This window comes from Leptodactylus fuscus, chromosome 6 (genome assembly GCF_031893055.1).
Source record: "Leptodactylus fuscus isolate aLepFus1 chromosome 6, aLepFus1.hap2, whole genome shotgun sequence".
Taxonomy (NCBI): domain Eukaryota; kingdom Metazoa; phylum Chordata; class Amphibia; order Anura; family Leptodactylidae; genus Leptodactylus; species Leptodactylus fuscus.
The window spans coordinates 61540177-61565734 of NC_134270.1; the positions used below are offsets into that span (position 1 = coordinate 61540177).

General features: G+C 43.9%; 1 protein-coding gene across 1 annotated transcript in view; it reads left to right on the forward strand.

The window, feature by feature from the left end:
• The first annotated feature begins 7194 nt into the window (after positions 1-7194).
• LOC142209120 (gastrokine-2-like) overlaps positions 7195-25558 on the forward strand; it is a 43269-nt gene continuing 24905 nt past the window's right edge. The window contains exons 1-5 of the mRNA XM_075278059.1: positions 7195-7223; positions 10826-10942; positions 11060-11197; positions 12274-12390; positions 12768-12890. Coding sequence (XP_075134160.1) covers positions 7209-7223; positions 10826-10942; positions 11060-11197; positions 12274-12390; positions 12768-12890 — 510 coding nt within the window. The 5' untranslated portion in view covers positions 7195-7208. The remainder of the gene's footprint in view (positions 7224-10825; positions 10943-11059; positions 11198-12273; positions 12391-12767; positions 12891-25558) is intronic.

The following is a 25558-nucleotide window of genomic DNA, read 5'->3' on the forward strand; positions in this document are numbered from 1 at the left end:
AGGCAACAAAAAACCTAGAATTGGCCCTTAGTGTAGCAAACATTATATAAGCACAAATCTCACAGAAGCACAGCAACACACACCACACAAGCATAGCAACACACAAGTGTAGTCTGTGGAGTAACAACCACAGTCACTGATGGCTGCTCCTTGGCATCCTCTCTAGGGCTCTTTCAGCCTGTGACTAAGGTGATGCACCACTGCTGGGTCACATTAGGCATATTCATGTAATTACATCAGCGCACCCCACGTGACCGCTGAGGCCCAATCACAGGCCCCAGGCAATTACGTCTGGGCTGAGTCATCGCAGTCGCTGACAGAAGAGGACCGAAGAAGATGCTAAAGAGAGTCAAACAGAGCGTAGATGTCCAGGAGAAGTGAGGCAAGGTGACTATAAGTCTTTGTTATTTTTAATCACTTCCTCTGGGCTTTTGCTTAGTATAAATTAGGGTCTGAGGAGACCCCCAGAGTATACTAATAGCACCAAAGTGGAGGCCCATACCTCATGAACATTTTTCAAATTTTGTGGGGTTCACCTGAAGCGGCTCTTGGGGGCTCTTGGGAACATTTTATACTGTGTGGGGCCAGTGTGGGGAGAATATTATACTGTTTGGGGACCAATGTAGAGCATATAATACTGTAGAGCATTTCATACTTGGTGGGACCACTGTGGAGCATATTATACTGTGTGTGGCCCCTTTACTATTCATATCACACACCATCAGTTTTATAGCAGCCCTGCACTATTATTAAAGGCTGTAATAACATTCCATGGTGTTTATAAAACAGATACTGTGCAATAGTGAAGGAGTCACGACACTTGATAAAGCACTACAGTACCTTCAAACAGTTGATCAGCAGGTGCCTCGGTGTTGGGCCAACACTGATCTCTTACTTCAAATAGAGTGTTAGCATACCTCCCAACTTTTGAAGAACTGAAAGAGGGACAAAATGTACAAAGCTTGTACATCGCGTCTACAAGCCAGGAGCCGGCGGCAGCAGCGAAGCGAGGAGCTGACACAGGTCAGCTCCTCGCTTCAGCCGCATGTGTCAGCGAGAGAGAGACGCAGCGGCGAAGCAAGCACGCGAGCAGCTTCAGCCGCATGTGTCAGGGAGAGAGGCGGGCAGCGGCGAAGCGAGGAGCTGACCTGTGTCAGCTCCTTGCTTCAGCCGCATATGTGTTCAACTCAGATCTGCGTCCTCTGGACGCAGATCTGAGTTGAAATTGGGACATACCTCCCTCCAACCGGGACCGCGGGACATGTCACCCAAATCGTGACTGTCCCGCGGAAATCGGGACGGTTGGGAGGTATGGTGTTAGGACCCTGCAGATCAGCTGTTTCCCACAGGTCACAGCTCCCAGTATTGTTTACATGCCGGGTGCTGCGCTACTCACTCACCGTATTCTTGATAACTGCAGTTGTGGGTACTAAAGCTGTATCCTTTCCAAGTATCTGAGATACCACTGCGGCACCCGAAACCACCACTATCAAGAATTTGCTGTAGGGAGAGGATAGGTTTGGATTGGGTGCCACAAAACTTCACAAGACCAAATGCAGCAACAGATACATACCAGGACATGCATACTAGGCCCCACTGGAATTTTGTGCATGACTGAGGGCCCTGTTGAAATGTATTACTTGAACCGGTACTGTAATGTAGTTGGGTGTTCCTTTGTTCTTGGCCCCTGTGCAGGTAGCATGTGCAGCTATATATTTCTATCCTTGTATGTTCCTAATGTCCAGTGAATTAATGCCCAGCCATAATGTCTAGGGATGTATTTAGTACACACCCTGCTGTGTTTAGTCTCATTACCAACTATTTTCTCTAGATACCTTCTATACGGTATTATTGTAATTATTATTTATTGGTTTGCTGGGATTATCTGATGTTGTGAAATGTTACAAAATAAAGAAATTCACCTGTGTGTCGCAGTATTTTGGCAGAGTATAAGAAGTACATCTAAGTCTAGTTTCACTCTACTACAAAAAGTACATTGTGTTATAGTTTCACACTACTGGCACACTCTTACATTGCCAGTTGTTCTGTTGTCGTCAGAGGATCAGAACAATGGAAGTTAAAACTTTCCATATTACCAGACACAAACGGAACACACAGCATCCATTTTTATTTGTCTTCATTCGCTGCAATATTAAAATAAAAACAGAGAGTCCATTCTGTCTGCTTTCCATAGTTTTTTTCCCTTTTACAGAAAAATTATTCCTGCAGTCTGCATTATTTTTTTATTTTGTCGAAAAACATACCCTAACAGAATCTGTAGAGAAGGTAGACAAGAGTATTAGATCACAAAGGATCTTGCTTTTTATTTTTGAAACAAGGGACTGATCTTATTACTGTGTGTTCTGGCAGCCGATGCGTCAGAGTCCAGTGTAGATTTCAGGTATAGCTCATGCTAGTTTTCTGGTGTCAGGTGTAGTAAAATTGTCATCCCAATTCTCTTAATCCCCTCTCTGCTCTGTCCACTTTTCTGTAAAATGGTGAGAATGCTGGAAAATCAGATAAAGTTGCGCAATTTTGGTCAGATTTTTGAGGTGCAAAAAGTCATGCACCAAAATTGCACTACAAATGCTTAATTGATGCCAGCATAGAAGCACTATAAATTGATTGTAGTTATTCAATCTAATGAGTCCACTGCCTAATCCATACCTCCTAGCGTCCAGTCCCGCTGTTCTGGTAGGCGGAAGGTATGTCCCAGCTTCAACTCATCTGTGTCCTCTGGACAAATGCAACAATGAAGCAAGAGCCATCTGCGGACAACTCCTGCTTCACCACTTTGCCCCTGTGTGCCCCGGCCCCAGGAGCTGTAGGCACAATATGATGACGACACTCACATCGCATCTGCAGCTTCCTGAACACTATGGGAAAAGAGACTGCAGACTGAGCAGAAGGGAAGTGAGGAGAGATGAGTATCAATGTCTTTATTTTGCCTTTATTACGCTTTGGGGCAAATGGAGGGTGAAAACTAAACTGGTAGCAGATGAAGGGGGGACATTATACTGGTGGCAGATGAAGGAGGGCATTAAACTGGGGTCAGATGGAGGGGGAACATTAAACTGGAGGAAATAGGAGGGGGCATTAAACTGGGGGAAGATGGAGGGGGCATTAAACTAGGAGCAGATGGAGGGGGCCTTTAAACTGGGGGAGATGAAGAGGGATATTAATGTGGAGGGAAGATGGAGGGTGACATTAAACTGGGGACAGCAGGAGGGGGACATTAAATAGTGGTGGTCACTGGATGGGGAGATTTAACTGGGGCAAATGGAGGAGGACATTAAACCAGGGGAGTAGCTAGAGGAGGACATGTCTGCATCTATTTGCCCCCAGTCTAATTTTGCCTCTAGTTGCCCCCAGTTTAATGTCAACCTCCAGCTGCTCCCAGTTTAATGCCCCCCTCTAATTTCCCTCAGTTTAAACTGGGGCACGAGGAGAAGGAATTCATACTATAGGGCAATTAAGGAGGAACATTATAATCTGGAGGCATATAATGTTAGGGTAACTGTAAGAACATTATACTGTGTGGGTGTACAAAGAAAAATGGATGAGAATCGGGTCAACGTAGCAGTGAGTGGAGCTAAATTTTCTGCACCGCACATTCTGTCCCTCTTTCTGTCCTTTGGACGTTAAGAGGTATGCCTAATCTCCCCATTTTACAGTAGGGCAGGTTTTAGTAATACTATCTAAAAACAGAACAGTGTAAAGTTAATCTATATAGTCCTACTATTTACCAACTTCTTTCCTGTTTAAAGGGAACTTCTTCCCCAACCCTCAAATATACAGTGGGTACGGAAAGTATTTAGACCCTTTAAATTTTTCACTCTTTGTTTCATTTCAGCCATTTGCTAAAATCACCTCATCTTGACAGGAGCAGCTTTGGAACAGCTCTGTGACCATTCTTGACTGGCCCAGACAGAGCCCTGACCTAAACCCAATTGAGCATCTCTGGAGAGACCTAAAAATGGCTGTCCACCAACATCCACCATCCAACCTGATGGAGCTGGAGAGGATCTGCAACGAAGAATGGCAGAGGATCCCCAAATCCAGATGTGAAAAACATCTGAATACTTATGACCATGTGAGATTTCATTTTGTCTTTTTTAATAAATTTGCAAAAATATCTACATTTCTGGGGGGGGGGGGGGGGTTCTGTCAAGATGGGGTGCTGAGTGTACATTAATGAGAATGAAAATTGACTTTTCTGATTTTAGCAAATGGCTGCAATGAAAGAGTGATAAAATTTAAAGGGGTCTCAATACCTTCGTACCCACTGTGTGTATATATATATATATATATATATATATATATATATATATATACAGTCATGGCCAAGTTTTGAGAATGATACAAATATTAATTTTTACAAAGTCTACTGCTTCAATTTTTCTAATGGCAATTTGCGTATACTCCAGAATGTTATAAAGAGTGATCAGCTTAACAGCAATTACTTGCAAAGTCAATATTTGCCGAGAAAATGAACTTTATCCCCCAAAACACATTTCAACATCATTGCAGCCCTGCCTTAAAAGGACCAGCTAACATCGTTTCAGTGATTGCTCCATTAACACAGGTGTGGGTGTTGATGAGGACAGGGCTGGAGATCAATCTGTCATGATTAAGTAAGAATGACACCACTGGACACTTTAAAAGGAGGCTGGTGCTTGGCATCATTGTTTCTCTTCTGTTAACCATGGTTATCTCTAAAGAAATACATCATCATTGCACTGCACAAGAATGGCCTAACAGGGAAGAGTATCGCAGCTAGAAAGATTGCACCTCAGTCAACAATCTATCGCATCATCAAGAACTTCAAGGAGAGAGGTTCCATTGTTGGCAAAAAGGCTCCAGGGCGTCCAAGAAAGACCAGCAAGTGCCAGGACCGTCTCTTAAAAGTGTTTCAGCTTCAGGATCGGGCTACCAGCAGTGCAGAGCTTGCTCAGGAATGGCAGCAGGCAGGTGTGAGTGCATCTGCACGCACTGTGAGGCGGAGACTCTTGGAGCAAGGCCAGGTCTCAAGGAGGGCAGCAAAGGAGACACTTCTCTCCAGAAAAAACATCAGGGACAGACTGATATTCTGCAAAAGGTACAGGGAGTGGACTGCTGAGGACTGGGGTAAAGTCATTTTCTCTGATGAATCCCCTTTTATATTGTTTGGGACATCTGCAAAACAGCTTATTCGGAGAAGACGAGGTGAGCGCTACCACCAGTCTTGTCTCATGCCAACTGTAAAGCATCCTGAAACCATTCATGTGTGGGGTTGCTTCTCAGCCAAGGGAATCGGCTCTCTCACAGTCTTGTCTAAAAACACAGCCATGAATAAAGAATGGTACCAGAATGTCCTCCAAGATCAACTTCTCCCAACCGTCCAAGAGCAGTTTGGCGATCAACAATGCCTTTTCCAGCATGATGGAGCACCTTGCCATAAAGCAAAGGTGATAACTAAATGGCTCAGGGAACAAAACATAGAGATTTTGGGTCCATGGCCTGGAAACTCCCCAGATCTTAATCCCATTGAGAACATGTGGTCAATCATCAAGAGACGGGTGGACAAACAAAAACCTACAAATTCTGACAAAATGCAAGCATTGATTGTGCAAGAATGGACGGCTATCAGTCAGGATTTGGTCCAGAAGTTGATTGAGAGCGTGCCAGGGAGAATTGCAGAGGTCCTGAAGAAGAAGGGTCAACACTGCAAATATTGACTTGCTGCATTAACTCATTCTAACTGTCAGTATAAGCTTTTGTTACTCATAATATGATTGCAATTATATTTCTGTATGTGATAAAAACATCTGACAAACACACATATAAACCAGAGGGCAGCAGATCATGTGAAAATATAAGATTTGTGTCATTCTCAAAACTTTTGGCCATGACTGTATATATCAATCAGTAGGAAACTAAAAATTGAAACCAAACCCTTTTCCCTAGATTTCAAATAAAGATAAATATACAAAAATCAAACATAAACCATTTATACATCCCCGTGCGAACTCCATAACAGCAAGAACAATCAAAACTGATGTCTTTTCATGTTTTACCATAAAACTTTAGATAAAAAGTGATTAAAACCACGATGGCCCACATCTGGTGGGGATGTCCCCTTCTGCATCCCTTTTGGACTGGGGTACGAGGGGTTATCACACAGGTCATGGGAGTGGTCCTGGAGGATGACCCAGCTCCTCTGTTTCTCTTGTAAATTTAGGAAGCCTATCCGCACGCTCATGGGATTCATGTTAGTAGCGGGAGGTCGGTCATTCCAAGGTTATGGAAATCCCAATCCCTCCCTACACTCCTCTCCTGACTGAAGGAGTTCCTTCATCTTTGTTTGATGGAAGATATGCTGGCTGCGCTTCACCCTGGCGAAGGGCTTCACCAACAGACTTGGCTCCTGTGGAACCTTTTCTACTACTCTTCTGATTTCCGCACCCTTTTCCCCTCTGTACCCTTGTAATGTTGCCTGTTTTTCTGGTTTTCCTGTGTCCCATACTCCAATATCCACACATTTAATATTTTTGACATATGATGCTCTTATTTCACATGCAAACTGTTGTTTTGACTCTGCTGCGTCAGAGTTTGTTCTTTACCCCTTTCTCTTCCCCTCCCCCCTCCCATACCCTTTATTCTGCTTCTCCCTTGCCCTTTTCCCCGCTTCCCACCCCTTCCCCCTACTGTAAAATATTTTGAAAACCTTCAATAAACTGTAATGTTAAAAAAGTGATCAAAACATTAGACATTACCCAAAAAGACATAACTATAAAGTAAATCTGGCCCTGCAAAAATTATGCCTGATGCATCCCTTTACATGGAAATATAAAAAAACAGGAGTCAGAATATGGTGACTCTAAGAAAGTTTTCTTTGTATGTTTCACAAAAACATACCGACCCATAGACTACAGGTGACATGCCATTGTCTCACAAACATTAAGTTCTCTTGTGCGGTGAATGGAAAAATACCTTAGTTACGGGGTTTGGATGATGGAGAGTTAAAATTTATAATTAAAAATTGCGGTGGGATGGTTAATAAGATATATGACAGAGTTTCCTATGATAGTTATTTATAGCTGAAGGTACACTTCAATCCAAGTTCCTTCTGCAGGAAAGTACCAGACACAAATCTCTGCCTACAAATACCCTGGGTGGGCTGAGGTTGTCTCAGTGCAGGTACAGAGCAGAAGATGTCAGAACAAACCATGAAGAATCTGCCCGTAAGTAAGAATTATATATCAGAATAGCAATGAGATAATAATGAGTATGTATAAGAGCTGTAGTGTTATAATATACAATATGTATAGGAGACATGGAAGAGCCAGGGTGAAGTTGGCAGGGTAAGAGAACACAAAGGAAAATGATAATTAACTAAAATGTAAAGAGTAAAGTAGTTAAAGGTCCTGGTACACAATGAATAGCAAATCACAGCTCTTGTCAGTCGGGGTACAGGCACTTGGTATTTATTAGAAATCCATAGAATATTCAGGATGACAAAAGTTCTATTAACAAAATAATAATAGAATGCTTCTTAGAAGCAGAACTGAGACCCTATGACAACAGTAAGACATGTTAGTCCTCCAAGACCTAGCTAACATGGAATCATTGGAAGAAACACATTTTAGTAGGATGTTTAGCGGCTAAATCAATATAAGGTAAGTGATATATAAATGACTTGTTACCTCAAGTACAATTGGACACATGGAAAAGGTAACTGTAGATGCCGAAGCACAAATGGTAAGTGCAAAGACATAACACGCACATGTGGCAGAAAGACTTAAAGATATACTGTATATTAAGGGAAGGGCTAAACACATAAACTACAGTATAGGAAACAAAGCATAGCAAATCATAAAAACTCTATAGGATGAGGGAAGCATAAAATAAAAAACTACTCACCTGTCCCCGGCCGCAGACAATGGAGCACTGGGTCAGTATACTTTTTTTTATTCTACATCTTCCCTTCCTTTGCTCCAATTATTGGACAACCACCTTAATCTCTGTATAAATTAGACTAGGACTAGGAGCAGAGAGTGGCAAGTGGATGATAGTTAACTGTCATTAAAACACTACAGTACATGATGAAAAAGTCTAAGGAGGCAGTAGAGTCTCAGAATTAAACATTAGAGAATGCTGTAACAGGTCTAATTGATAGGACAAGACAGGAGTATATACCAAATAATAATAAGAAGCAATGGCTATGTGAGCGGGTGTGAAAAATGGTCATGACACATGTGAAGTGTGGACAACCATTTAAATCAAGAAGACTCAACATCCCCGCAACATCTATAATATCCAAGGAGCATATCAGTAACCTTATACTCCTGTTCAGTACAACGACCATTGCTAACTTGCAGTAGGCAAATGTGCTGCCACAAATGCCCAGTTATACTGCATGTGGACAGGGTTTGACCCACGTTCAGCTACTGCTATATCAGTATATATACTAATGCCTTTACTACTACGCCAATAAAAATTATGAAAACTTATTAAAATACGAACAGGCGATAACCCTCATATAGAGCACCACGGTATAAATCTCCAGTTTAGCTGACACATAATGTAGTTTCTTTGTTGGGTATAAAATTATTTCCCCTGTTAGGGAATTCTCTGCATCTCTGGTAAAAGAGGTGAGTGAGGGTAAATATTAATGTTTTTTATTTTTTACACCTCCCTTGGGCCAACAACAGTTATACTGTGGTGTCTGATGAAACCCCGGAGTATAATAATTTCACATCTGGTTCTATCCGAACAAGTCCAGACAGAACCAGGGGATCACCTCATCTAAACACCAAACGAAACAAATCTACAGAGGTTCGCCCATTCTTATTCTCCACCAACAACCCCTCCTGTTTGGCTGAGATTGGTTCACAAAATATGTGATCCTTCTTCTCTCATCTTCCTGCTCGTGTTTTATATGACAGCTGCCATTTTTGTGGGTTAACCAGATACAAATTGCAAAAGGTAGTAGACTGAAGTTTTTTGGAATGTCTAGTCAAATCCAATTCATTATAAACTTGTTTGCTCATTTCTCATAGCAATTGTAAGCAGTATGGATGGAAATGCTCAGTATATTCGCAGTACACATCACAGTGTGATCCCAGTTGTTCTGGTCTTCATTTTTACAAAGTTATGAATTATCTTGTGTTTTACATAATGAGAAGTGGAAAGAGGAGGGGATGCAGGACAAATCCAGAACATGTACAATACCCTAGTCAAGGCTTTTATTTAGCTGCCATAGGAAGATTCTGCTGCTGACAAACTCACCTCTGCATTCATGTAATATTACAATTAGTGTTGAGCGAACCCGTCAGATTAGATGAGTTTGAATCCAGAATATGTTAGCGCTATATAAATAAAATGTATTATTATCATAATGCTAGGAGTTCCTCTCCCTGCATTATATCCAAGCTAGTACATCTGGTCAACACACAGACCTAGTTTCACAGCCGAAACTCAATTGTGTGATTGTGAACATGTGATGGACATTGCAAAAACATAATAATAATAATACATTTTATTTACATAGCGCCAACATATTCCGCAGCGCTGTACAATTTGTAGGGTTCAAATACAGACAGAAAGATACATTACAAAGAAAGTCATTTCACATTTCACCATTTCACACAATGGGACTGAGGGCCCTGCTCGCAAGAGCTTACAATCTATTAGGTAGAGGGGGTGACACAAGAGGTAGCAGGGGCGGCATTGCTTATACAGAGGTCAGACACTTTTGTAATAGAGGTGACTGTCATTACATAAACATAAAACTTTATGAGCCGTCAACAGTCGTGTCCTTTAACATGTGGATGGAGCTTGGACCTATAAAGTTAGCATGAGATAACATCATATCATGTGGGGAAATGTGGGAGCGGGGACAGAGGAAGGTTAAGGGTTTACGTTAGAAATTGTGATAGGCCTGTCTGAAAAGAGGAGTCTTTAGTTTGTGTTTGAAACTGTAGAAATTGGGAGTTAATCTGATTGTCTGGGGTAGAGCATTCCAGAGAAGTGGTGCAGCGCGGGAGAAGTCTTGTATACGAACGTGGGAGGTTCTGATAATAGAGGATGTAAGTGTTAGGTCATTGAATGAACGGAGAACATGGGTTGGGCGGTAGACAGAGATGAGGGAGGAAATGTAGGGAGGTGCGGCATTATGGAGAGCCTTGTGGATGAGGGTGATAACTTTATATTTTATTCTATAATGAATAGGCAGCCAATGTAACGACTGGCACAGACCGGAGGCCTCACTGTAGCGTCTAGACTGAAAACATCTGTTATGAGAACATATTGAATTCAATGAGTCTATTCCCATGTCCTTTTTTTGATAGTCTGTTTTTCATGGCTATCAAAAAAACTGACATGCTCTATCTTTGTTCATTATCACAGACACGGACCCAATAAAAGTCAGACATCACCCAATAGACATCAGTTTTATGTCCATTAAAAACAGATCAGTTGGTTGCGTCAAAAGAAGCAATGCACCCATTTTTTTTCAATGGACAGTTAAAAACTGATGCAAAACAGATGGCACTCTCCCAACAAAAATGGAAGGATGGAACGATGCAAAACAGCCATTAGATCTGGCAGATAGATATCACACATCAGCATTCAATTCAAGTGAATGGGGGTTATTCACATGACCGGTATTCTGGTCATGTCTTATTTTTGTCTCTATGCACAGATCATATGCAATGTCCATTATTTCCTGTAGTTTTGCACCTTGGTTGTGTGAATGTAGCCTAATCCCGCATTTACACGGCTGAGTTCTAGTCAATCATTTTCATAGTGTGAGCTACAATTCTTATAGATCTCTGTGTTTCAGGTCCCATTGTCCAGGAGGAGGTGGATGGAGGGGATTGCACTTGCTGTACTGCTGGTTGGCATTATTGTGGCTGTGACTTTATTCGGCATTTACATGTCACAAAAACACACAGAGAAGGTGAGTGTTACTAACAGTAGGAGTGACAGCAGGAAATATTCACATAGATACATTTTATTTTTACATTTTACATCTGATTGTTGTTGCCTGTGGCTTAGAGATCCTTTTTATTTGCAGATGGTGACTCTGGTCTTCAATTCTAGTGAAGGGCAAAAAGTTCAACAGATGATTTCCGTCAATGAGCAGGAGAATATGGCGGCCTTTTTTGTCCACAGCAGGAATGAATCTGTCACTGTGTTATACGATTACAGGAGGGTGAGGTGTAGATGTAAAATATAAGTAAAGAACTGGTGCAGTCCTATGTAAATGAGGCCTAAACATTGTAAAATTAACATTCTTGTGATATATTTGGTGATTCCATTCATCACTAATCTCAAGATCTTGCTTTCAGTGGGTGGTAAATAATTTTCTTGTTTACATCATAATATCTGTATAAAGGGACACATTTAAGCTAGACAAATCATTTGTAACAAAATAAAAAAAACAGGACTGATCAGACTTTTTTCCAGTTCTACCCGAATATTACAAATTGTTTACTTTTTTGCTTGTTTGGCTTTTTTTTACAAAACCAAACAAATGGAAATTTAATTTGTCCAAATTAAAATGGCCACCATGTTATACTCAGGTGTCTCTCTGGGAAGGTGAGAAAAATTTAAAAAAAAACTTTCTTATTCTCCTTCCGTTACCTGATCTAAAAAAAATCTGAGTGCACACAAACATGCTAACCATCCCAACAATACAGACTCCAAACCAGAGAAACAAAATTCAGATGACAGATCACTTACTGCTCCACACATAAATGCACCTCAAATAGCAAAAGAAGACAGTAGGAGGCCAGGGCTCTGCAGAAGGGGTTTATGGAGGGGAGCATTGAATGTACCTTTGTGGGTATCCTGGGTGACACATACAAGTTGCAAGTATCTCTGCTGGGGATACCGAGAAGACTTTACACTCTGTAAGGGCCAACAGCAAGTGAATGACAGAACTTCAGTGACAGCAGGGAGATGGCAGGTAGCAAAGGACTTGTCACTACAGATAGTGAGGAGATAAATGGTAGCAGGGACAATGTGCTACTGCATCAGAGGGCAGCAGTGACAAACACAGGCAGAGGGAAGACAGAAGTTGGCAGGAGCTATTTGTTCAGATTGAGATTAAAACTAGTCTTGACTTATTTGCTCTTGTTGAAATGGAAGTGCCCAGAGATGTCCATAGACCCCTTTAACTTATGTGTGTGCACCAATGGCTGGTTAACAAAATGATGATAGACATATAGATTAACAGACAGATAGAGAATGCTACGCTGCTCACACTTATATTATGTGCCGGTATAGGACATCATTGGGATCCGGAAGATGAACAGCAGCGTGTGTTATGTGCTCAGAATGGACAGATCCCAAACTCCAACTATCCATGATATACTCAGACAGATGGATTATTTCAGGACCCATGTAAGTATCAGCAGTGTTGTGAATATAGGGGTGCAAAGTCACTTCTCAACCCTAGTATCTGAAGAGACTAAAATACTCTGTTACCTCTCAGGAGAACACAGCAAACTACCTTTTCATATATACAGTAAAGCTTGTTTAATCTGGATCCAGTAGGATTACTCATTAAATATGTGAAATTTATTATAAAATAAGATCTCATCACTCATGCCTGATATGGTTATTCAACCCAGGAACCTATTGTCAATGGGAGGCTTTTTTTCAGTGCTGAAATTCCACACCAAATTCCTCACCATTTTCCTCCGTGTGAATGGACCCTATATACTATGGTTGAAAAAAAAAGTATATATATCTGTGAATAAATCTCATTATCTCCTCAGAACATATCTGATGACTCTGAGATCACCTACAGCATTGTACAGCAGGAGGCAGCAAACCCTCCAGATGTGGGCATGAGTGTGAACCTTCTCTGCAGTGATGTCGCCATCTACTGGGCAGAACTGGTAAGGCTTGTGTACATGGAAGTTTGGATTTTCAATCAGTTGTATCCTTCAGCTAATGTAACAACAGCTAAATAAAATAATAAATAATATGACTCCTGCTCTTTAAAGGGCTGGTCCAGGTTAAATAGCGTATAGTGAATGGAGGACTTTCTAAGGCAGGGGTCGGCAACCCCTGGCACGCGAGGCATATTTTGTTGGCACGGCAGCCAGCCCGCAACCTTCGGCACTAAATTGAGAGAGAGCGTCCCTTCAGTGCTCTGGTAGAGCTGCAGTGTAGGACACGCCCCCTTCTCTCCCTGCCCACTAATCAGAGGTGAGCCTCTCACTGCACAGGATAAGGGCTCCCTGGACCTGCTGCTACATGTGAGGAGGAGCTCCTGCCGTTTGCAGCCCTGAGGAGGAGAGGAAGCAAAGTGAAAGCAAACACAACACCAGGTACGTGTGTTACTAACTATTCTTATTACTGTCAGGCATTTGGGGTTATTACTTTAGTTTTAGTAACTCCATGTGCCTCACATTAATAGCAGTTAACCCCATCATGCCTTTCACATTAACCCCTGTGTGCCTCACATAAGGGTTACTGAGGTGTGAGACATATGGAGGTACTAATAAGGGACCTATATAATGAAGATATTCACTTATTACCTCCATGTGGCTCACATATCAGTGTCCCTTATGTAAAGCACATGGGGTTAATGTGCGGAACATGATGGGGTTAACTGCTATTAATATGAGGCACATTGAGTTACTAAGCTGTAATGTACATGACCGGACTTTTTATCCACAACTTTGGTTAAGAGTACAGACTTATACATTTCAATTGACCCATATATACAGCCATTTTTTGTGGCTGTGTATTTGGGCCAAAATGAAGAACTAAAAATTATGGAGCAGGTCCTATATCTGTCCTATACATACCCTATATCTGTCCTATACATACCCTATATCTGTCCTATACATACCCTATATCTGTCTGCATTTGCGGCCCTGTCAATTCATTTTTAACATGTAGGTCAGTGAAAACCACATCCGTGCCCCTTGTGTGCGGGAAGTGTAAGGCTGAGGCCCCACGTTGCAGAAATGCAGCGTTTTTGTTGCAGAATTTGATGTTGTTTATTTCAAACAAAGCTAAAAATGGCGACAGAAGGAATGGGAAATACAGTATATAGGAAGCTTCTTATACGTCTCCCTTCTGATCAATCCACTCCTGGCTTAGGCTCAGAAAAACGCAGCAAAATATGCAACAAAAAAGCTGTGTTCCCATAACGTGGGGGCCCCGGCCTTAGGCTAAAGCCCCACGTTGCAGAAACAGCTTTTTTTCGTTGCAGATTTTGCTGTGTTTTTTGAGCCGAAGCCAAGAGTGGATTGAGCAGAAGGGAGACATATAAGGGGGCGTTCACACTACCGTCATTGTCCGACAGGTAGGTGTCAGGTTTTGCTGTCCGCTTGAAAAGTCGGACATCTTTACAAACGGACAGTTAAGGACAGGCACAGAGTGCAAAAGAACGCACCTGATCGCCATTTAAATGAATGAAAAGTGCCACGGACACAGCTAGTGTCCGCTGCTAATGTCCGTGAGAGATTTTGAACGGACACTAGCAGCGGACACTACCTGTCGCACTATGACGGTAGTGTGAACGCTCCCTAAGAAGCTTCCTATGTATTTCCCATTCCTTCTGTAGCCATTCTTGGCTTTGACGGAAAAAAAACGCAGCTAAATCTGCAACAGAAAAAGCTGCATTTTTGTAATGTGGGGCCTCAGCCTTAGTGTGATTCTATTGGGTGGTGACACTGTAACTAGATGCAATTATAGCCAGTTCCTGGGCACCAGTGCGGTCACTTTGGTGTAAGTGTGACACCCATTAATTCCTGGCTGGGGTTTTGCGGTTACTGCACCGCCAGGAACTAAAAGTGACTGAAATTAATCTGCATTTCACTTACAGAAAACTGAAGTTACTAACAGCCGAGGACTGGATGGAGCATCCAGGTACATTGTGTGTCAGCGCTTTACAGGTGTTACCTCACTCTGCTCCCAATCACATACATTACCACTAATTGTGGGTTACACATGTACTTACATTGCTTCTAATGGAAAAGAACATGTATATCCAGGCAAATAGTGGTAAGCGCATGTGGCTGGGAGCACAGTATGACAGCACCCCTATGTTTATGCTATATGACTTTAGTGTAGGTGTCGTCAGCTTTACAATTATTGACCGGCACTCCGAAGACCTCATCTTTGATTTTTTAATTTAAATTGGCACGCCGAACAAAAAAGGTTGCCTACCCCTGTTCTAAGGGCTAGTTCACACGTAGGCAAAGGGGCGGATTTTGACAGCGGATTTCGCTTCAAAATCTGCCCCTTTACAATGGTGGTCTATGTAGAAAGGACATGCTTCCGCCCCCGGCAGCTCCCTCCTATGTCGGCTCATTCATTTGAGCCGACAGCGGAGGGGAAAGCCGCGACCGCGATGGTCGCAGCAGGCGGGTTTTGACAAGAGAGAGACGCGGCTCACCGCGTCTCGCTCGGTGTCAAAACCCGCGCGGGCAGTTCACGTGTGAACTGACCCTAATACATTTTGTATTTCTATTCCTCACAATTTTTAAGATTTATGTTTGCTGTCAGTCAATGTAAACATTCATTGTTTGCACCCTTAGGCTGAAAACCTGTATTTCATCTAGACCAGGGGTAGGTAACCTTTTTTTTAAAAAAAAAAAAATCAAAGATGAGGTCCTGTGAGTTCTGTATAATAACAGTCATATAGCACAAACAAATGGTGCTGCAATACTGTGCTCCCAGCATTTGCTATTGGCCTTTATAAACCTGTAGATTTCCATTAGAAGTGATGTAAGTACATGCGTAACCTGCAATTCATGGTAAATGTATATGACTGGTAGTAGAGTGAGGTAACACCTAAAGGGGGCTACACACTATATACCTGGATGCTGCATCCATGGCCGCCAGTACCTTCACTTTTCTGTAAGTGAAACATGGATTCATTTCAGCTACTTTTCTTGGCCGTGCGGTAACAGCAAAACTACAGTCAGGAATTAATGGGTGTCACACTTACCCCAAAGCGACAGCACTGGTGCATAGAGACTAGATTTGGCTCTAGCCTGGGTACACAGTGTGTCACCACCCGAAAAAACACCCTAAGGCTACGGCCCCACGGTCCGGAACCACCGCAAAAAAGCACAAAAGCGCTGCGGGAACAACCTCAACATGAACTCATCGCGGTTCTTCCCACAGCACTTTGAAGAGAAAGTTCACAAAGTCTTCCTCTGCGAACTTTCTCTTACCATTATATCTACAGGAATGCTGCCGGCGTTTCCTTAGATATAATTGACATGCTGCGATTTTCAAAACCGCAACAGTCTTTTTCCCCAAAGTGGGCAAGGGATTTGCATAAATCCCATTCACTTTGCAAGTACTGTAAAACGCCGCTGCCAAATCGCGGCATTTCCGGTTGGGGAAACGCAACTTTTTTTGTTGCAGATTTTGCTGCCTTTTTTTGAGCCAAAATCAGGAGTGGATTGAGCAGAAGGGAGAAGTATAAGAGCTTCTATATATTTCTCATTCCTTTTGAAGCCACTCCTAGGTTTGGCTCAAAAAAAACCACAGCAAAATCTGCAATAAAAGAAGCTGCGTTTCTGCAATGTGGGGCCTCAGCCTAAGGGTAAGTTTACACGGGGTCTTTTACACAAGCATGCTGCACCCGTACAGACCAGCGCAAAAATGATCGACAGAGCATGCGCAGTCGGCTCTGGCCGAACCCGATGTGACAGAGCCGACTGCGCAAGTTGATGACGTTAGTGTTCTTGGAGCACAGAAGGAACACCCCCTGTGCTCCCTGAACATAATTTGCATATCAGAAGAAACACTCTTTTACAGAAAGGGCGGGGAGACAAGAAAATGAGAGGTAGGAATAGAATAGCCTTTTTAAGGCTATTTGAATGTGCCATTACTTCAAAACATTTTCTAATGATAGAATCCCTTTAAGATGTTAATTCAAGAGTTATATGTAGCCACTAGGGGCACCTTCTGACGTCCTCCTTCTGTTTGTGCTCTGAGACTTCCTGTCGCTTTGTAGAGCTGCTCATCTACAACCTGTGGATGGTATCCCTGTTTTAAGAACATATTTCTCATTGCTAGAAGATGTTCTTTCTTGTCTTCACTGAAAAACGAGTTGAGAGTGAGTCTAATGGTAGGATGGAACTTATTGCAGTCTTCATGCTCCTTAGTCTATTGAGTTTTTTTTTTGGTTTTGTCAAAGTAAAAGCGACAGATATGGGTATGGTGGCAACAAGCAGCTTGTTGAAAACACACTGCACTGTCCAATTTTTTTACACTTTTTAAAATAAAAAAAAAGTCGAAAATAATCCCTTTTTGTAGGCAGATACTTTATTATGTTTATACACACAATGGTATGAGAAGAAGGAATGTAGGAAAGCTCCCAGGCCTGTCACAGGTATATAGCTATTGAGGCTTGCCTGTGGCAGTGGCATTATCTCCATTTTCAACAATGTGAGATCTATAGCGATGAGCTAACCCGAACCACACAGTTTGGGTCTTTCTGAATATTGTGGGTTCAGGTATCTGAACCCCGAACTTCAGCGCTGAACTTTGGGTTTCGGCTTATCCCTATAGCTGGTTGATTGACTGCTGAGCAGCCAACCAGCTTTAAGCACACAGACATCACAGACATGAACAGTATGGGCATGGCTGTGATTGACCACATGGGACATGTGACCCATCTGTATAACGGGTCACAGGTCCAGTTGCCATTGCAGCTAGCTAGGCTAGGTAGGGAGAGGCCGCAGCAGCTGGAGGTGGGACAGTCAGGGCCTGAGCTAAATGTAATAATTGTCCCTTTCAGAGCAGTGCAGTTAGGTAGGGAGAGGAGCCGCATATGGAAATAAACCATTCAGTCGCAGTGTGGCATGCTAGCAGCATCAGGACAAATTACAATACATTCAATTTAAGATGTTTTACTTAAATTTGGCAATTCAATGAAAAAGTAACTTAGTAGTAGTGGCATGCCAGCAGCATCAGGAGAATTTTAATTGCAAGTTCACATTTACAGACTGTTTACAATAAATCGCACTGTTGGATTTTTTTAATGAGTTTTAGAATAAGAAAAATTCAGAAAGTACTCCCTTTTTGGGGACAGATGTCTGTGGTATCCTGGATGTTTGGATGTTTGTTCCTCAATCACGCTAAAACGGCTGGACGGATTTCCCTAAAATTTTCCAGAAACATAGTTATTCCTTGCGATTGAAACCTAGGCTACTTTTTGTGCCGCTAAACAACATGGCTCCTTAGCAGCACAGTCCCAAAAGTAGGACTCCTAGCCCCACGCACACACTTCCTTGCATTTCCGGCCCCAAAATACCTCCACACTCCATATTGTTGCCTCTACGGTAGCCCTAACCCCACTCCATCACATTCACATGTATTTCCACACCTTACACACTCACATAACCCCAAAAACAAAGGTCCCGCTCTGCCACCGCCATCTTCTCTTATCAGCCACGCGCCACCGCTTGGCCACTCACACCAACTGCACTTCACTGATTCACTGATGACTCCACACGCACAGTTCCTGCGCAGAGCCCTCAAACAGTCTGGCCCGCACGGCACACATCAGACCGCAGAGCGCACACACAGTCTGGCCCGCACCGCCACTCAGCCCCGACCCGGCAACTTTCCATTTCAAGTTTACCATCTACCACCTGACCTTAAAAAAAAAAAAAAATCCAAAAATCCAAAGATTTCTATAGCAAGATTTCTCAAATGCTCTGACAGTTTCACACGTCTGTCTCCACCCAATTCTCCAAACATCGCAGACGAAGTCGCGGGTAAAAGCTAGTGTATATATACCGTATTTTTCAGACTATAAGACGCACTTTTTTCCCCCCAAATTTTGGGGGAAAAGAAGGGTGCATCTTATAGTCCGAATGTGGCGCCTGGCATCCGCTCTAATAGAGAGGCGGATACCGGCAAGGGATAGACGCCGGGGCCTGAGACATCGCTGCGCTCCTCTGCCCTTCATGAAGCCAGCAGCGGCAATGCTATTCCGCTCCTCCGTCCCCCCACCGCTGGTTTCATGCAGGGCAGAGGAGCGATGTCTCAGGCCCCGGCACCTGTGATGGCGTCTATCCCTCGCCGGCATCCGCCTCTCTAGTACAGCGGAAGTTGCAGGCCGGCTCCTGCGCGATGATATCGCAAGAGCCGACCTGTTCGGGTGACAGCCGGGAGCCTAATGAGGCTCCCAGGCCTGTCACGGCTATATTAGTATTGCGGCTGGGTCTATGACCAGCCGTAATACTAATATACAGAATGTCCCATAGACGGCAATACAGTTGTATTGCCGTCTATGGGACTTGCAATCAAGTGACCGCAGGTTCAAGCCCCCGGGGGGGAATAAAATAGTAAAAAAAAAAAAAAAAAAAAGCTTTAAAAATATATAATAAAAATATGAAATCAATAAAAGTTCTAAATCACCTCCTGTCCCTAGAATATATATATAAAAGTAGAAAATCATATATCATAAACCACCGGGTTTTTTTTCAATACAAGGTGATCTAAGCAATAGATAGTCCCCAAAATGGTATAACTAAAAAGTACTTCTGGCCCCGCAAAAAAAGACACTCTATGCGTCCCCGTACAGCTGCAGGGTCACCTGTCAATGTGGCCTTGCAGCTGTTGCAAAACTACAACTCCCATATATTAAATATTTTACCATTTTTTGCTTCCAATTTTTTTCTCCCTATTTTCCTCCTCTAAAACCTAGGTGCGTCTTATAGTCTGAAAAATACACAGTATATATATATATATATATATATATATATATATATATATATACTGTGCTCATGGCCGGCGTCAGCGCACGGCATAGTAGGGCAAGTGGCGGGGCCCACAGAGCCTCTGGGGGCCCCCCGGCACTTGCCCACCCCAGCACTTGCCTGTCCCGATTTCAGCTCATCGGCGTCCGTCGGACGCCGATGAGCTGAATACATAAGCGATTAAAGCAGGAGCTTTAATCCGGCGTGCTTTAGTCCGGCGTGCGTGTGTAGGCGCGATGACGTCATCACATCACGCTTACACACGCAAGCCGGGCCGCAGCTTTAAAGCAGGAGCTGAGCTGTCACAGCTCCTGCTTTAATCGCCTATGTGAATGGAGTTTGAGAGAGGAGCGTCGGGGGAGCGATGGAAGGTGAGTGTAAGTGTTTGTTTTGTATTAAACATGGTGGAACATAATGAAGGGGACCCATGAAACTGGGGGGCAAATGAAGGGGAGGGGGGGAACGGCATGACACTGGGGAAGATGAAGGGGGTGGGGAGAGAACGGCATGAAACTGGGGACAGAGATGGAGGGGGCCCAATGAAACTGGGGGGGGGCAAATGAAGGGAAGGGGGGAACGGCATGACACTGGGGCAGATGGGGGGGTGGAACAGCATGACACTGGGGCAGAGACGGGGGACATGAAATTGTGAGCAGATGAAGGGGGAGAACGTGATGAAACTGGGGACAGAGATGGAGGGGGGACATGAAACTGGGGACAGAGGAAGGGTGTATATGAAACTGGGGAAGAGATGCAGGGGGGACATATAATTTACGGGTGACTGTAGGAGGATTATACTGTGTGGGAACACATGATAAATAAATGAGAATGGGCGGAGTCAACATAAAGTGGGTGGAGCCAAATTTGCTGCGGCACGCAGAGCCGCACATTTTACCCCTTTCTCCTCTTTAAAAATTGGGAGGTATGACGTTGGTGACGCCACACTCCTGCGTGACGTCACTCACTTCATCTGCGACGCACAATGTCTCAACTCCCCCACCTCCTTCATACCTCCCAACTTTTGAAGAACCGAAAGAGGGACAAAATGTGCGGCCCGCCGTGGCAAATCTAGCCCCGCCCACTTTTGTGTTGACTCCGCCCACTCGTTAATTTTTCATGTGCCCGCACACAGTATAATCCTCCTACAGTCACCCGTAAATTATATGTCCCCCCTCTATCTCTCCCCCAGTTTCATATACACCCTTCATCTGCCCCCAGTTTCATGTCCCTCTTCCATCTCTGCCCCCAGATTCATGTCCCTCCATCTCTGCCCCCAGATTCATGTCCTCTCCATCTCTGCCCCCAGATTCATGTCCCCACATCTCTGCCCCCAGATTCATGTCCCACATCTCTGCCCTCAGATTCATGTCCCTCCATCTCTGCCCCCAGATTCATGTCCCCCATCTCTGCCCTCAGGTTCATGTCCTCTCCATCTCTGCCCCAGATTCATGTCCCCCATCTCTGCCCCCAGTTTCATGTCCACTCCATCTCTGCCCCCAGATTCATGTCCCTCATCTCTGCCCTCAGATTCATGTCCTCTCCATCTCTGCCCCCAGATTCATGTCCCCACATCTCTGCCCCCAGATTCATGTCCTCTCCATCTCTGCCCCAGATTCATGTCCCACATCTCTGCCCCAGATTCATGTCCCACATCTCTGCCCCCAGATTCATGTCCCTCCATCTCTTCCCCCAGATTCATGTCCCTCCATCTCTGCCCCCAAATTCATGTCCTCTCCATCTCTGCCCCCAGATTCATGTCCCCCATCTCTGCCCTCAGATTCATGTCCTCTCCATCTCTGCCCCCAGATTCATGTCCCCCATCTCTGCCCCCAGATTCATGTCCCCACATCTCTGCCCCCAGATTCATGTCCCTCCATCTCTGCCCCCAGATTCATGTCCTCTCCATCTCTGCCCCAGATTCATGTCCCACATCTCTGCCCCAGATTCATGTCCCACATCTCTGCCCCCAGATTCATGTCCCTCCATCTCTGCCCCCAGATTCATGTCCCTCCATCTCTGCCCCCAAATTCATGTCCTCTCCATCTCTGCCCCCAGATTCATGTCCCCCATCTCTGCCCTCAGATTCATGTCCTCTCCATCTCTGCCCCCAGATTCATGTCCCCCATCTCTGCCCCCAGTTTCATGTCCACTCCATCTCTGCCCCAGATTCATGTCCCTCCATATCTGCCCCCAGATTCATGTCCCCACATCTCTGCCCCCAGATTCATGTCCTACATCTCTGCCCCCAGATTCATGTTCTCTCCATCTCTGCCCCCAGTGTCATGCCGTCCTCTCCTTCATCTGCCCCCAGATTCACGTTCCACCTCCACATTAAACTTACCTTCTCCTCCGCTCCCTCGCCGCTCTCTGCCCGCCTCTCTCACTGACACATGCGGCTGAAGGAAGGAGCTGACACAGGTCAGCTCCTCGCTTCGCCGCTGCCCGCCTCTCTCCCTGACACATGCGGTTGAAGCTGCTCGTGTGCTCGCTTCGCCGCTGCGTCTCTCTCTTGCTGACACATGCGGCTGAAGCGAGGAGCTGACCTGTGTCAGCTCCTCGCTTCGCCGCTGCCGCCGGCTCCCGGCTTGTACATCGCGTCTACAAGCCAGGAGCCAGTGGCAGCGGCGAAGCAAGGAGCTGACACAGGTCAGCTCCTCGCTTCAGCCGCATGTGTCAGCGAGAGAGAGACGCAGCGGCGAAGCGAGCACGCGAGCAGCTTCAGCCGCATGTGTCAGGGAGAGAGGCGGGCAGCGGCGAAGCGAGGAGCTGACCTGTGTCAGCTCCTTGCTTCAGCCGCATATGTGTTCAACTCAGATCTGCGTCCTCTGGACGCAGATCTGAGTTGAAATCGGGACATACCTCCCTCCAACCGGGACCGCGGGACATGTCACCCAAATCGTGACTGTCCCGCGGAAATCGGGACGGTTGGGAGGTATGCTCCTTTACAAGGGGGCCCACTGAGGCTCTGTTGCCCAAGGGCCCATAAAAACCTGGAGCCGGCCCTGACTATGCTAACAGAAAAATACTCCTGGAACTGAGACAGCACCACCTATTGGATCCACATGGATAATACATGGGAGCTGCAGAAGGCAAAGAAATTTTTAATGTAAACCAAGAAAAAAATTGACAAAGGTGTCACTAGCCTTTCATTCTGTAATTGAGGCAATCATTGATAATCTTACCATATGGAGCAGGAGGTAATAGGAGATTGTATGCTTCTTTTCAGGTCAGCCCCGAAGATGGAAAACGATGGCAATGGTTCATTATTATCATGATTAAAATCTACATAATGTTTTAAGAAAGTGAAGAAACCAATGAAGTATAAGTGCTGCTTTCATAAACGGAGCAGAAAATCAATCTAGTATCTTCACAGGAACCTGAATATGAATATAACTGATAAAACTGCTTATTCAATATGTAAAATAAATATTGCTTCTGTTTTCTCTCGATATCTACCGCAACTACAGTGAAAGCTGACATTCTTTATACTGCAGGCTGAATCCAGACAACTGGAAAACAAAATAGAAACAAAGTTTATTCTATAAAGCGATTTCATTTGTGAATATCTTTGATTATAACAATGGAATCCCTTTAACTACATTGTGATTAATGTGATTTGTATTGTGGCTGGTGGAGGTGCTGTGTCCTGTGATAGCAGGCGATATGAATACACTATACAATGGTATCACCATATGTCACTGACAGTTATGTTATTTCAAGTGAATCTTAATAAATATGGCATTTTGATTTGCAATAGATATTATGTCAATGTATGAAGTTTGCAAATAAAGTGACAGCTCAGTATCCCATGAGCCACCAGGCAATGCCCTAATGTGACCCCAGAGGTTGGAGTTCAGTATTGTGTGTATAATGTGGCTCAATATTGTGCAATAATTCTATGTAGGATTCTGGCACTGGAGTTTTGAATCATGTAGCACCTTTTTGGCACAAATTAGTTCATTGTTTTGTAGAATCACACTCCTCATAAGGGGATTTTCTTGGATAAAATGAGACTTAAACACCCAGCCTAACTTCTAACTTACTGTATAAATGTATAACTTACTAAATGTATATTTACTCTGATAGGGAAATCAATACGTTCATATATATTCCCTATATGTGTATACATTCTTTCAATAACTTAAGCTTGTAACATGCATCTCCAGGTCAGCTTGACCCATATTCCATATTAATCAGAATATTTGCAGACATAATGCCGCACCCCATAATAAACAGAGTAATAAAGTGGCTGGAATAAAGTGATAAGATGGTTATTAAAATAGCTTAAGATGAGACTAATGGAAAAACCCATGTCAGAATAGACTTTGTTATGCCACGCGGTAAGGTGACTAAAACATACACTACGTAATGCACACTGAGTTAACCTCATCATCAGATGTCAGAACAGTTAGAATATTCATAATTTGGGCGGGATATCTTGTAATACTCATGTATAGAAATTGCTGAATCCTAACGGTTAATGATTACTCAATGACACACCCATATACGCCTACTGAGTTAATGATTACTCTATAATACACCCTGTATGTACGCCCACTTCTTTGGGTATAAGAAGAGATGATTTGTTCAATAAACCTTATGCTTTTGCTCAGATTCAACTTGTTTCTGTGTCATTGCATCACTGACGCTCCGGAGTGTGACGTAATTTGGAATCCATCCAATATACTTAAATGGTCCCATTGAGACCACCCTGACAAATCAATAGGGCAGTCATGTAACCGCTCCAGGCACATTTTCAGATTTACCTCATGGCTTTAGGTGGCCCTGCAGTACCCCCACTGCTTTTTTTTAACAAGCAATGGAGGTCCAGTAATAGTGTCTATTAACTTACCTATCCTCGCTCCTGCTCACAGTGTTCGCTCATCTCTACTTGCAATGAAGAAACACAAAAGAGAATGAAAAAAAAAGTCAAATCATTGATCATTTTACACAAAACTCCAAAAATGGGCCGGACAAAAGTATTGGCCCCCTCAGCCTAATACTTGGTAGCACAACCTTTAGACAAAATAACTGCGCACAACCGCTTCCGGTAACCATCAGTGAGTTTCTTACAATGCTCTGCTGGAATTTTAGACCATTTTTCTTTGGCAAACTGCTCCAGGTCCCTGAGATGTGAAGGGCGCCTTCTCCAAACTGCCATCAAGAGATCTCTCCACAGGTGTTCTATGGGATTCAGGTCTGGACTCATTGCTGGCCACTTTAGAAGTCTCCAGTGCTTTCTCTCAAACCATTTTCTAGTGCTTTTTGAAGTGTGTTTTGGGTCATTGTTCTGCTGGAAGACCCATGACCTCTGAGGGAGACCCAGCTTTCTCACACTGGGCCCTACATTATGCTGCAAAATTTGTTGGTAATCTTCAGACTTCATAATGCCATGCACATGGTCAAGCAGTCCAGTGCCAGAGGCAGCAAAGCAACCCCAAAACATCAGGGAACCTCCGCCATGTTTGACTGTAGGGACCGTGTTCTTTTCTTTGAAGGCCTCTTTTTTTTTTCCTGTAAACTCTATGTTGATGCCTTTCCCCAAAAAGCTCTACTTTTGTCTCATCTGACCAGAGAACATTCTTCCAAAACGTTTTTGGCTTTCTCAGGTAAGTTTTGGCAAACTCCAGCCTGGCTTTTTTATGTCTCTGTGTAAGAAGTGGGGTCTTCCTGGGTATCCTACCATACCGTCCCTTTTCATTCAGACGCTGACAGATAGTATGGGTTGACACTGTTGTACTCTCGGACTGCAGGGCAGCTTGAACTTGTTTGGATGTTAGTCAAGGTTCTTTATCCACCATCCACACAATCTTGCGTTGAAA